Below are 13,934 nucleotides of genomic sequence, written 5' to 3'. Positions count from 1 at the left end.
GCAGTCAAATTGATAAAGGAGTTTCATTATACAGATGAACAATGTCCCAAAACATACAGCCAAAGCAACCCATGAGTTTATTAAAGCAAAGTAGTGGAATATTCTTAAATGGCCAAGTCAGTCACCTGATCCCAACTGAGCATTTCACTTGTTGAAGGTTAAACTTTCGATAGAAAGGCCCAGAAACAAACAGCAACTGAAAGCCGCTGCAGTAAAGGCTGGCAGAGCATTAGAAAGGAGGAAACCCAACATCTGGTGATGTCACTGAAATGAAGGGATTGTGTTTAAAAAATTGCTTTAGTTCCCCACATTTTTGGTGCAATCTTTTTGTCCAGCCCACTGAATTAAAGCCAAAACGCAACTGCATCTGAGTTGTTTACCTAAAATTTACTGTGTTAATGTACAGAATCAAAATTAGAAAAAAGGGATCTGTGTCCAAATATTTAACTGTATATTTGCTATTTCCAGTCAGTACTGTTTGCCAGTGTTACAAGTGGCTCTACTTTGCAACAAAATTGGGAGGCCACACAACTAAGTTACGCATTAACTATTTTATCTGCAAAAGGTAGAAACGGGTCATAAATCAGTAAACAGTGGTGAGGTGTTTGCTTGAGGGTCTATCAGACTGGGAGGCTGTTTACCATGTGAGGAGCAGCAAGAGAAAAACATGTCAGTGCTTTATAATGGCCTTTATTATTAGCTCCTGATGACAACCAGTTGGCTAGAAATTCCTCGTTCCTTCCATGAGTGACATAACCTAACAAAATAGATTAGGAGGCTCATCACACCATTTAGAAAAAAATGTTAAAATAATGTTCACATCAAATGTCTTCACGAAGTCTAAGGAACACAAGCCATATCGCATTTTTGACCAAAAAGATTTGGCTTTGGTTTTATTTGAGCTGTTCTAGCTGTTATTAGTGAGTTGTTATTAGTCTTTAGTGAACACTTAAATGCAGGGTTTGGGATTTGCCAATGATTGCTGCAACTGTGAGAGACCAAATGAAACTATCCATAATAATATTTTTTTTGTTATTTCTGAAGTTATTCAATTTATCTATGATGTTACTTTATAAAAAAAAAATACTTTTATTCATTAAAGACTAACCTCTACAGTAAATACATTTAAGGAATACTGGCAGATGATTGGTTTAGAAACTGCCGACCCTCACCCATCTTTTATCTTGGTCTAATTATTATGATTAATCACTGGCTCTCCCATACAATGTCTTTTGTCCTGTCTTCCTCTTCTCACCGCCAACCGGTCGTGGCAGATGGCCGCCCCTCTCTGAGCCTGATTCTGCCAGAGGTTTTTTCCTGTTAAAAGGGAGTTTTTCATTCCCACCAAAGAGAGGGTGTTCAATACCCTGCTCATTTGAAACTAAGAACTGACACTTACAGAGTGTTGAATGAGGAACAATTTTTGTAATGAGTTGTATTATGTTATTTCCAAATGGAAATTAGGGCTGGGCGATATGGTCTAAAATCCATATTGCGATATAATTTGAAGCACGTGCGGTTACGATATATACCGCGATATATTCTTTTCTTCTGTATAACGTATTTTCCACACTATAAGGCACACTTAAAATCCTTTAATTTTCTCAAAAATCGAGTGTGCCTTATGTGTGAATTCTGGTTGTGCTTACTGACCTCGAACCGATTTTTGACGTGCAGAAATCTGTTTAAAAATGTTTTGATGGATTGTCAGAGCATTACGGCTGCCGTAGTGAGGAGCTTCGCGGAGTAATCTGGGTCCAAAACTCCGTCCGCTTCAGGTCCCAAAGTCAAACGAACACTGAGAGTTAAAAAGTCTAAATTCTTCCATCTTTAATAAAATCATCAGCATTGCTGCTTTACCAGGTGTAACAATTAAGTTTAACATCCATGCATCCATGAAAACAGAATTTATTAAATTTAACGGAGTTACAAGTTAACGGGAAGTTAGCTTGCTAGTTTCCACCTAAACATGACATACCATGTTCTGACTGAGAGATTTTTGAAACTAATTAAAACGTTCAGCTCTGCTACCACTTCCAAAATAATGAAGACAGAAAACTAAACAGCAGTGGCGTTTCCAGGGTTACTGAAGTTGGACTACCTGGTATATAATGTTGTGCTACGTGATTGCTAGCGACACAGCTACGTTAGCATAACATTAGCACAGTGAAGCTGGAGGATGAACACCAACTTTTTTTTTTCCACTCATTAAAAGTTAACGTGAGGGATTCTGGTGGTCAGGGACAAATGCTATTGCATAGCAGGATGCTGTACACGGGCCAAACTTCAGTCAGGAGAACAACTGAGATTATTCATCCACAATACGAGGTCAGTTATTAATATACTGCAACAACATGGGAATAGAGCAGCTGCGAGAGAATTCAACATTAATGAATCAATGTTACGGAAGTGGAGGAAGCGCAGTTTTTGCCTTTCCCCGTATTTCAAAAGTGCTTCATCTCTTTGCTATGACTGTCGATCGGCATAATTTGCAGATGATAATGGTTTTACCTGCTGCGATGCTTTCGATCAAAACAGGCACAGCGTGATGGCATCATCAACATGCCCTATCACGGTATAGTCAAAATCTCTATCATTGGCCAAATTTATATCGTTTCTATCGTACATCGTTTCTATCGCCCACCCCTAATGGAAATTATAATTTTCTTTCATAAAACCTGTTACTTAAATGTGTAATGAGCTGAGGGGCATTCGTGTGATTTGTGGATGAATATAAAATTATTTCTTTTTTGTTTTGATTAGCTGAATCACTTTGCACATAGAGTATTTGAAGAAATCAGTGGTGAGTTGTGTTTGTGTCTTTGATTGGTTGAAGTAATGGAATCTTATGCTCTAAAAGATACAATAGTATAAAGTATACGTTATCAATGTTATCTTATGAATTTTATTTTATTGTAATAACAAATATTTGCAAAGAGCAAAGACTTGTCATGTCTCCAGGACATGTCTCCATTTGGTAATATTAAAGACTGGATTTTAACACTTTAAATAGCTTTAAAGAGTAGACTTTAATGGTGAGTTCTGTTCTGTTCACCTGATTAGTTCCTCACGTTTCAAGTGTAACACTAAAATATCTCGGTTAGCTCCTGTCAGTTTTGCTCCAGCTCACTGTGACAGTCTGCTATGATACTGTACTGTATAACATCTGTGACATTTTTGCAGAGTTGAATTTGTTTGTGTCCAGGGCAGAGACACTGAGTACATCAACGATAATCCTCCCCAGCTGCATATCACTATGTTTTTGGTTTCCTCACAGTAGCATTTTCATGGAACTCAAAGCTCCCATAAAGCTTGTTAAAGGCTGGAAGTCATCACAGCTTGAGCTGTTGCACTCAGCCATATATCCCAAAGATTTTGTCAGGCTGTGTCTCTGTAACATGATTATTCAGAGTATCTGCTGTCCCCTTGTCAGCCCTGAGGGGAAGCTTTGAAGCCATATTGGGGTAGCTGACATGCCAAACAAAAGACAATCTACACTTTTCTCACCAGCTTATCATCTGTGGGATGTGTTGACGTCTTGCTCCCAACACAAAAGTCTCTCAGGGCGCAATATTTGCTGCTCCAATTCTCCCTCTGGAAGAAAAGTTGCATGATTTGTCTCTCAGCTCTCTGGGTTTAAATTTCTGATTTCTCCTGTTATTGTTTTTTTAATCTTGTGTTTTCTTACAGGATGTAGTGGTGGCCTCTGGCTTCACTGTGGGCAAATCTCCCACAGTTCATAAGGACAATCTGCACCCCTGTAACCTGCTGCTAACAGAAGATGGAGCCTGCATTTATGTAAGGACCAGTAACTAATATAATGTATACATTAGCATTAGGCATTAATGCAAAAATTCTGTTTCATATTCACAATTTGACAGTTCTTTGATGCTCCCTGTCTTTAATTTATTCTTCAGAACTTTTTATATATGTTGACTCATATATTTTCGTGTTTAAAAAGCAACACTAATCATCCCTACATCAATTTTCTTAACTACTTGTCCAATATATGGTTTTCGAGGGCTGAAGCCTATGTCAGCTGACATTGGGTGACAAAAGTAAAAGGGACTAATGTAACAAAAAATTAAAAACAAAATATATATATATATATATATTATAAAATTATTTTTAAGTTCAATAACTCCATGATGTTTCATCATAAATAATCAAGATTATAATATTAACTGAAACAGGGGTCGGCAACCTTTCTGATGATGAGTGCCATTTAAAATTTCCTCTGAAGTCAATGTGCCATATGATTGCATTAGCAATAAATTTAATAACGCTCTGTCTTAACAGTTACACACTATATAGGACCACTTTATAGAATTATATTTGTTCGCAGATGTTGGCAGCTATCAGCGAATAGTTATCAGCTATTTTGAAACAAAAAAAAGACACTTTTTATCCATAACAAAGACTCCATAACAGCAAATGAACTGTACAACAGAAAATACAAATGCTATTTATGGTCTCCTCACAACAATGATAAGAAAAATAAACTGGGCCAATATGGCATGTTTGTTAATACACTCTGATCTCTGGTCTCCCACTCAGAGACTCAGGTCTCCAAGTGTCCAGCATTCAGACGGCTACCTGAGGACACTCATGTGAGAGAAAATCTGCTCACACAGATATGTAGAGCCAAATACTGTCAATAAGGCCTCTGCAATGTTCTGAAGACAGTTAAACTTGTTAGGTAGTGATGCACAGCAGGTGAAAATGCAAGCTCCATGAACACGCACAGCTGTGGATTCCAGCTGCTTCGATGTTGCATTAACTGGCATTAACTCAGCCAGTTAATGCGAGACAAATCTAACTGCTCATTAAAGATTTCTGGTTTGATCAGAAAATAAAACATTGGTCCATACACCTGAAAGTTCCAAAAACATCTTGTGAATTCTGTCTACGGATGTATCTCTGTATTTCCGTGGTGCTGATGCTGTGCTGAGCGGAAAGCTCCTGAAGCATTTGAAGTGTCGAAATGTGGAAAGCTAACAACGTCCCTCTCACCAGTAGGCTAAGTGATTTTTAGCCAATTACAAGTTGAATCTGGTACTTGGGGTTGTTAGTTAAGATACCGTCATTAAGAAGAGGCACAACTAATGTGTCTATGCGAGCTAATTTGCGATGTGCACCGCTGGCGCGGCCAATTATTTTTTAATGCACCTTCTCAGATTAATTCACTGTGTGTGAAAAATCAGCCCGGGCATTTTGACTAAAGACTGGCCCACCAGGTATTAAAACCATAAAGCCTTTGTAACTACTTGTTTAAACCAGGTAAAATGGATAGGGTGTTTTTAGAATGGGGGGAAGAGGGATTGAAATACATTGAGGACTTATATACAGATGACAAATTTATGTCCTTCCTTCAACTTCAAGAAAAGTTTCAATTACCTCAATCACATTTTTTTCGTTATCTTCAAATAAGGAATTTTGTTCAACAAAACTTTTCAGACTTTCCACTGAAGCCACGAAGTTATACTTACTTTGATATAATTCGGAAAGCAGATTTTAAACATTTGATATCTCAGTTTGTTAAGTGCTTTACAATCCCAGTTGATTCCGACCGAATTAAGAAAACATGGGCTGAAGACCTCGGGGTCCCTCTGTCGGAAGACCAATGGTCAAATTGTTTGTCCAATATTCAGAAAGGCTCAATAAATGCCAGATATAAACTAATCCAGTTTAAAGTCATTCATAGACTACACTTTTCTAAACTTAAACTTAACCGGATCTATAATTCTGTATCCCCCTTATGTGACAGATGTAAAGTCGGTGAAGGTTCCCTTGCACATTTATTTTGGCATTGCCCGGTTTTGAATGCTTTTTGGAGCCGGATTTTTATGTGGTTTTCAAACCAATTTAGGAAAAAAGTACCACGTGATGGTACATTGGCTATACTTGGATCATTTGCATCAGTCGGATCTTTTTCCTTTTCACAAAAACAGATAATTACAATGGGTATGCTGGCTGCAAAGAAACTTGTTCTTTTACAGTGGCGGTCTTCTTCGGCCCCGTGTTTTAACAGGTGGCTTAATGAGATGGTGTCTGTGGCCAGGGTGGAGCAGATAAGATTTGATAGAGAGGGGAAACTGGCGAGTTTTTGTATGATTTGGCAACCATTTCTAGAATTCTTAAAAAAATAACTGATCATAATTCATGCCTCACACTCCGCGTGAATTATTTTGTTTTGTTTTTTTTGTTTTTTTCTTCCTCTTCTTTTTCTTCTTTTTTCCTTTCTTTTTTTTTCCTTTCATGCTTATAAATTCACAAATGTTAAAAACAGTAATTGTTCTTGGTTGATTTTGTATAAGCATGTTATGTTTAATTTAAATGCAAAAATAAAATGTAAGAAAAAAAACCCCATAAAGCCTTTGAATGAAAACAAACACTGTTGTGACAGGGATGTACAGTCTTGTTGGTATATGTATGATTTCTCTACATTTTACATCAGATAAAAACTTTGGTTGTAAGCTTCAGATAATTATTTAATAACATTTTAAATGAGAATAAGAAAGAAAAGTATTTCTTTGTGCCCCCCTTTCCCCGTTAATGCCCTACCTGGCCCCCTGGCAAAACTTTGCTAGACCCGCCCCTGCACAGTTACCAGCTGTCAGCTACTTAGAAAAGGATCCTGGGGTTATTTGTCTCTCAGAAACCGTTCATAACTTCCCTTCAACTCATTCATGTCACCTAAAAGGTAAACCTGTTTCTCCATCACCTGTTCAGCTCTGATGATCCAGTAAGGACATCTCCTGGTTTCATCCTCATGTTTCCCTCTCACCACATATCCAAACCAACATCATGACCAGCAGCTTTACAGCTGTGGCTCCAGCAAACATCAGCTGATACTAGAAATTAATATTAAATAAATTCTAAAAACAGCTGATCAAGCTTAAACATGCTGCTGTTGTTTAGCGCGACATCTGGCGGTATCTTCTTTCTGGCGCAAAGTGGGCGATAAACAAACAAGAGAGAAAAGCTGATCAGCTGATCATTGATCAGTTTCAGTAGCAACAGGAGAGAGAGGGGAGAGAATGAGAGGGGAAGAGGCAGCTGTGCAGCAAAGACAAAGAATAATTCCAGCTTTGTGTCTTTTTCATTGTAGCTGAAGTCCAGGACAAACTGCGTCCCCTCTCAGCTCAACACGAAACGCGTAATAATTTCTCTGAATGCGGGACGATTCCGTCTTTTTACGGGACGGTTGGCAACTCAACTAACTAACCTTATGAATAAAATAAAGTTCACTATCAGTAACAACATAGCACCCACCCAGCTGTATAGAAACTCCGTCATGCTAGCTAGTACGCAGTACGAGTTATTGTAACTGACTGTAAAATGTCAGCACAACGAAAATAAACTCCACCTAAACTTGGTTCATATCTGACACAGATAGACTGCAGGTCATAACTTCTTACCTGAAGTTCAGTTCACCTGATACGTGGACCGGCAGCTGCCTCGGGGCTCTCCTCCTCCTGCCTCCGATCTCCCTCATCCACCTGCTGGCCTCCACCACTTGTTAATTTTACTGAATCTGTGGAAGGTCTGCGATGCCACCACCAAACAACACACCGGCCAGCATCTGGCCAATCCACCACCTTTTATTGTTTATACCGTTACAAAAAAAAAAAAATCGGGCCACCCAGCAAATGCCCGGTATGCTCGATGGCCAGTCCAGCCATGGTCGTGCCATCAGTTAAGCCTTCACGTGCCAACTGTGGCACGCATGCCTAGGGTTGCCGACCCCTTAACTAAAACATTACATTTGCTGTTATTAATAAGTAACATTTAATCACACATGCTTTACTAATGTGACTACTACTGTTCTGCATGTCCTCCTACAATCCAAAGATATGCACTTGAGGTTACCTGGTGACTCTAAATTTGCCGTATATCTTAATGCTGTTGCATTGCAAATCACATGGCATTATGTCTGCCAAGGAGATGTACAGGAAACTTTATAGAGGTCATATAAAGTCATGTTAACAGTTCATTAAAATCCATTTTGATGACGTCCAACAAGGTCTTCAAAATCATCTTAAACATTTATTAGTCTTAAATTGACAAAAGGCCTTATAACGTAGGGGGGGGGGGGGGGGGGGGGGGGGGGGAATTACTAAAGCACCTCACCTCACCTCTTTCTCCTGTCTCCTTTTAGGTGTTGCGTCCAGTGCTTCCTAACCCCAGATCCCCACCAGCCAACAAAAGGAGATCCCCAGTCTCTGCTGAGGTCAGAATGAGTATCCTGTTTAGTTATAGAGATTGCTGGAGTGTGTCTTGGAGGTCTGGTAGCTGTCAGAATGCTTTATGTCATTTAAGGGCTGTCCTAACATACCCTTCCGTGAATTGGGATGTCCCCAGACTTTTGTGTCTGCCTATTTGTCATTGTTTAACAGCTTCTTTAAGCCTTTAAAAATCTAGCTTTGAATAACTGCTTGCTAGGGATTGGAAGTGAACCGGGTCTTGCAGAAAACCGGTTCTCAGTATTCCAATTCCTTGAAATTCTTGGTCAGTTAATGAGAACACAATGACAATCGATAAGTGAATCAATAAGGAATCGAATCGATCAGTGATATCTGTAATGGAATTGAAATTGCTAAACTTGTGTCAGTTCCAATCCTTAAAGCTTGCTATTGCTGTTTTCACAAATGGCTTAAAACATGTACAAATCAGCAGATGATGATAATAAGTATATTTTTAGCTAAAGCCAAAATGCTTAAAAAAAACCCTCAAATTACACAGTTAATTGTTTAATTGTCTAAATGACAATATTCAGAAGCCTTAAAACCTAAAGCTGATTTTGTACAGAAAGTCTGGATTTTTGGCATCTTAAGCCATCCCCTCTGTTCAACGATGGCTGTTCACAGTGGCTGCTTCTGGGACTTGCTCAGTTGTCTTCAGTCATAATACAAAATATTAAAGGAGCACAAGGAAGATGTCAGAAATGAACAGATACTTGTTTTTGTATAATTGTAGGTAGTAGCATTTAACACCTCAAATACAGGACATGTATTAAGTTGCAGAATTTATCAGTGCAGAATTGACATGATCTGTCGGCGTGTCTGTGGCTGAATGTTAACATGCTCATATTGGTGTTTTAACACAGTTTTGCTTCTCCTCAGCTTTCTTCAGCCAAGGCTCCAAAGTACACATATGCCAAACTGGACAGCTTGAAAGCTGGATCTGTTGTCAATGTGTATGGTGTAGTGGTGTTCTTCAAACAGCCTTTTAAGAGCCGTGGTACAGGTCAGTAAGGAACCCATATCAGAGTTTAGTTGGACTTTTAACCAGAAGATAAGGTGGATAAAGCTGTGCTAGTTGCTACTTAAGTAGCTTCACTCAGCAGGCTATTTGTTTCCGTAGTAGCCTTCGTCAAAAAATGCATTCATCTTCTATCGATGTTTGTGGCAATGTCTGGCATTAAAAACAGAAGCTCTTCATCTCCCCGACCACGTGATCTGCAGCTCAGAAACAGGTTTGCTGTCCTGTATGAACTTATTCACTCTAACCTGTCTATGAAGCCCTCTGAGCATCCACTTTTGCGTCTCTCTCAAAGAATTATTTAAACATAAAAAGAACCCCCTCAGATCTTGAGCCCCTGGCATCCCATTGTAAACTTCAGGTAAAGAATTTTGGCGTCATGGTTTTTCTTTATTAATTCACCGTAACTTTAAGATGGATCAAACTATGTTAAACTCAACTTTCTGTAAGACTTTTAACTAAAGTTAAACCACTTTTATTCTATCAATTCATCTTCATTCATGCCTTTATTATATCCAAACTATACTTTTGCAGTCAGTTATAGACTAAATATAACACTGATGGAGGACATTTTTCTGCAAAATAATTATTTTTACTTTTGATACTGTATGCAAAACTTTCAAATAATACAATTTTATGTGCACTAAAGTGTTTTCATAGTTCTTTATTACTTCCATTTCTAAAGAAAGTCTCTTATGTAGCATGTATAGAGGCTTGCTTATTTACAGGTGAGTGAAATCAATACTCGTGGTTTGAGTATTGGCATGATTTATGAACACAAAGCACAAAGGAATTCACAAAAAGATTGAGTGAATAAATGAACCACAAAAAATCAAATTAAGTTATTTTTTATTGCTATTCTTGGCAGTGATTATTCCCATGCTGACACTGTTGCAAGACAGCCAAGAGGCCATCGAATATAGTTAAAAATGACAACAAAGGTTTTCACGTGCAACAAAATTAACATAAAAATAAACATTTTATTTTTAACCAATTGGATGGAAAGCAGGGGCTGAAGCCTCCTCTCCAAAAGAGAGTTGGGGAATGGCTGCAATCACAGCATTGTAAGATGGTGAAAAATGTACCCTTAGACCCCCTCCTCGATTCAGAGATGGTCTTTCCCTTTACCCTCTGTGAATGGTACTCATGACCATTGATCAATGGTTCTTGATCAGTGATCATTAGAATTTGCGTATTAATGATCAGGGAACTGACCTCCCAGCCCATTGTTCATCAGTGGGCTGGTTTCAGTCATTGTTAAAATGTACTGTTTATAAGATTGGGGAAACCTGCAGTCAGCTGACACTGAAAAAGTCACTTGGATGAGTGACGAAACATTTCTCCTACTGAAAACACTACGTCCAGATGAACAGAATCAACCTTTTCGGGCTTCTGTTTAATAGTTTCCCTTCCTACTCACAGTCATTCAGCCAGTCTGATTTCCCAGTTATTTGGGACAATCTGTTGGGGACAGTAGCTAAACTGTAGCTAAACTGCTTTCGCTTGCACCTACTACAGGTACCTGGCTAGCTACAGGATTTTCACAGGTGTCGAGCTGTGTCTTCAGTTCACTGAGCTTGGCCTCCAAAGCTAAAGCCAGGTTGCATTAGAAGTATCATTACCAAAAAAGCCCAAGGAATAGCTTAACATTTGACACACTGAGGAGGAAGGTTCAGGAGGGACAGGTGAAGAAGACAAGTGTTGGTGCTTACTGTCCTAGTCTCTGAAACAGTTGAATTGTTTTTATGGTAGACTAGACACTTTTTTCTGATATCATAAAGTTCTCTTTTCACAGATTTCTGCTCTAGCCTGAAGATTACTGACCACTCTAATGAAAAGATTGGCTGCACCATCTTCTGTGAGAAACTGGAGGACCATCCCAAAATCTTTCGGAATGGAGACATTGTTCGCATGCACAGAGTTAAGGTGCAAGACTGCAGAGTGCATTTAGTGTGTTTAGTATCTATATTTTGCCCTACTGATTTGTAAATTTTCAGGTGAGAATTAAATATTGCAAAATCACCTCTATTAATAAATAGTAATATTAATGTATTGATGAATAATCTTTATTCATGTGAAATGTAATAAATAATTCTACATCTGTCTACACAGGCTCAAGTTTTCAACAAGTCCATCACGCTGGTCAACACCTTTGGTTTTTCTGTGGTGACATTTGATGGGGTGAAAGGTGCACCGGTCGAACCGCGGACATCCAGCCGTTCATTCCACTTTGACCCAGACGACCAGCGGACGGTGGAGGAGCTACGATCCTGGGCTGCCAGTCAGGCTCTCTTCGCCTCAGTTACCAGCACAGTCCCACTGTCTGCTGTTCAGCCCAAAGCTTACTTTGACCTGACCTGCCAGCTGCTGGCCAAGGCCCCTGTTGATACCACCTGCACCTTGTTGAGGGTAAGAAACCTGAAGAAAAGCACTTTTCAATGCCATGTGAATGTTTTTGAAAGAATTTGTTAACCTTTGTTTTCCACGTGAATTAACATCCGTAATCTTGTGGCTTCAACTGGGAAGAGATCTCATGTGTTTTGTTTTGCTACTGATGTGTTTTACTTTACACCTCAGGTTTGAGAACAGAAGCTACGCTGTAAGTGGTGACTGGTTTCCTGCCAGTGATGGGGGAGATAAATTTGAATAGGATTTGGCAGTAAACGCCAGGCTCTTGCCAATCAGCTCTCACCCACTTCTAGAGTCTTTTGTTATGCAACAACACATACAATCAGGAAAATATGTTTTTCAAATTATAGCAGGCTATTTGATAAAGAAAAGAAAACCTCATCAAAAAGAAGATCAAAACTGTCAGTGGAATGTGGTGATTCACTCAGACACCAAAAGTGACAATTGGTGGAAGAATACTTGCATCCTTGTAGTCTTGGGATCATGTGTTGGTGCCACCTGACCAGAACCTTCAAATCCAGAACCTTAATGTTGTAAGAGGCCAGTGACAACTCACCATGCATAATCTTTCTCTGTTCCATTTAGTAATGCCTGTTTTCAAATAGCTGTTCAGGCTTTGTGATTCTTTCATGATTCTATTCCAATACAGCGTGATATTGCTTCTGCTTTTTAGGCACCATGTTTGTATTCAGGCATAGAGCTTTTTGAGACTGTACGGGCTGCAAAATGCTGCAAAATTAGAGTGACAGATGACTAGATGAGCATCACCTGCATGTTTCTGTGCTTTTATCAGGTCAAAAATGTGTGTCGTGCTCATTACCTATATCATGTTTTTTTATTTTCCCAGGTGTGGGATGGGACCAGGTGTCCTCACACTCTGCTGAAGGTAATTGTTGAGCCACATGTCACAGAGGGACAGTTGTCCTTCTCCAAGGAGAGGGAGAACCTCATTGCCGATGTCCTCGTCTATGACAACCATGTGGAAGTGGCTAGAAAACTGAAGGTCAGAGATTATAGATAATCTTAGAGCTAAATCTTGTGATTACCCTCAGAAATCACATTCATCTTCATCTTTACCTTTACTAATTTACTCTTTGCGTATATGGTACGGAAGCCTGTGTGAATAAAAACAAACAAACATATTTTGCAAAGTACACTTGGGTACTGTTATAACTGCAGGTAGCTGATTATTAAATATTTCATTGGCATTACGCTTTCTTTGGTGTCACACGAGGCAATCATTTGACTGCCCCATAAACAGCCCTTATTCTTCTCAAAGAAGCAATTAAAGTAATTGAAAGTAGAAAAAACTGAACGTGTAAATTTATACAATGAAGCCAGAAGGAGGAGCTGCTGAGAGAAACCAAGGGACACAGGTGGTATTAGATGTGTCAGAAGGCCACAATGGCTGCAGGACTACTTACTTCATACAAACTGGGACAGTAGCTTCTCAAAACAAAGCTGACAATGGTTGGTACATGTAATAATGTTAATAAAGACACAGTCTCAATTCATTTTTCCTATCATAAGCCAGATAAGCGTAATATTTCCTCTGAATACGGGACGATTCCGTCTTTTTACGGGACGATTGGCAACTCTACTAACTAATCTTATGAATAAAATAAAGTTCACTATCAGTAACATCAAAGCACCCACCCAGCAGTATATAAACTCTGTCATGCTAGCTAGTACGCAGTACGAGTTATTGTAACAGACTGTAAAAAGTCAGCACAACGAAAATAAACTCCACCTAAACTTGGTTCATATCTGACTCAGATAGACTGCAGGTCATAACTTCTTACCTGAAGTTCAGTTCACCTGACACTCGGACTGGCGGTCGCCTCGGGTCTCTCCTCCTCCTGCCTCCCCTTTCTCTCATCCACCTGCTGGCCTCCACCACTTGTTGTTACTGAATCTGTGGAAGCTGCCATAGCTACCACCAAACAACTGAGTTATTTTTACACCCCGGCCAACATCTGGCCAATCCACCACCTTTCATTGTTTATACCGTTACAAAAAGAAAAAAAATCATCGACCCACCGAGCAAATGCCCGGTATGCTCGATGGCCAGTCCAGCTATGGCCGTGCCATCAGTTAAGACTTCGAGTGCCAACTGTAGCACGCGTGCCTAGGGTTGCCGACCCCTGCTCTATAGCAACCAGGCTCACACCTGCCTGCTTAATGAGCTCTGTCTGTCACTGCCAAGATTAATATTAAATCTTGGCAGAGTCTTCTGTTTCAACTGTTGCTGTGTCCACAGT

At 39.4% G+C, this 13,934-nt stretch overlaps 1 protein-coding gene across 5 annotated transcripts in view; it reads left to right on the top strand.

Annotated features, from left to right (window-relative positions):
* The window catches only part of pot1 (protection of telomeres 1 homolog), a gene marked incomplete at its 5' end in the record, with an annotated part of 56,325 nt that overhangs the window by 15,822 nt on the left and 26,569 nt on the right, over positions 1 to 13,934 (top strand). For all 5 annotated transcript variants that reach the window (XM_080875798.1, XM_080875799.1, XM_080875801.1 and 2 more), the window contains 6 exons: positions 3,691 to 3,798; positions 8,162 to 8,233; positions 9,126 to 9,249; positions 11,060 to 11,190; positions 11,377 to 11,673; positions 12,521 to 12,676. In XM_080875798.1, the coding sequence (XP_080731924.1) occupies positions 3,691 to 3,798; positions 8,162 to 8,233; positions 9,126 to 9,249; positions 11,060 to 11,190; positions 11,377 to 11,673; positions 12,521 to 12,676 (888 nt within the window). The remainder of the gene's footprint in view (positions 1 to 3,690; positions 3,799 to 8,161; positions 8,234 to 9,125; positions 9,250 to 11,059; positions 11,191 to 11,376; positions 11,674 to 12,520; positions 12,677 to 13,934) is intronic.

This window comes from Rhamphochromis sp. 'chilingali', assembly GCF_963969265.1.
Source record: "Rhamphochromis sp. 'chilingali' genome assembly, chromosome: 2".
NCBI classification, from domain to species: domain Eukaryota; kingdom Metazoa; phylum Chordata; class Actinopteri; order Cichliformes; family Cichlidae; genus Rhamphochromis; species Rhamphochromis sp. 'chilingali'.
This window is presented reverse-complemented; position numbering and strand designations above follow the sequence as displayed.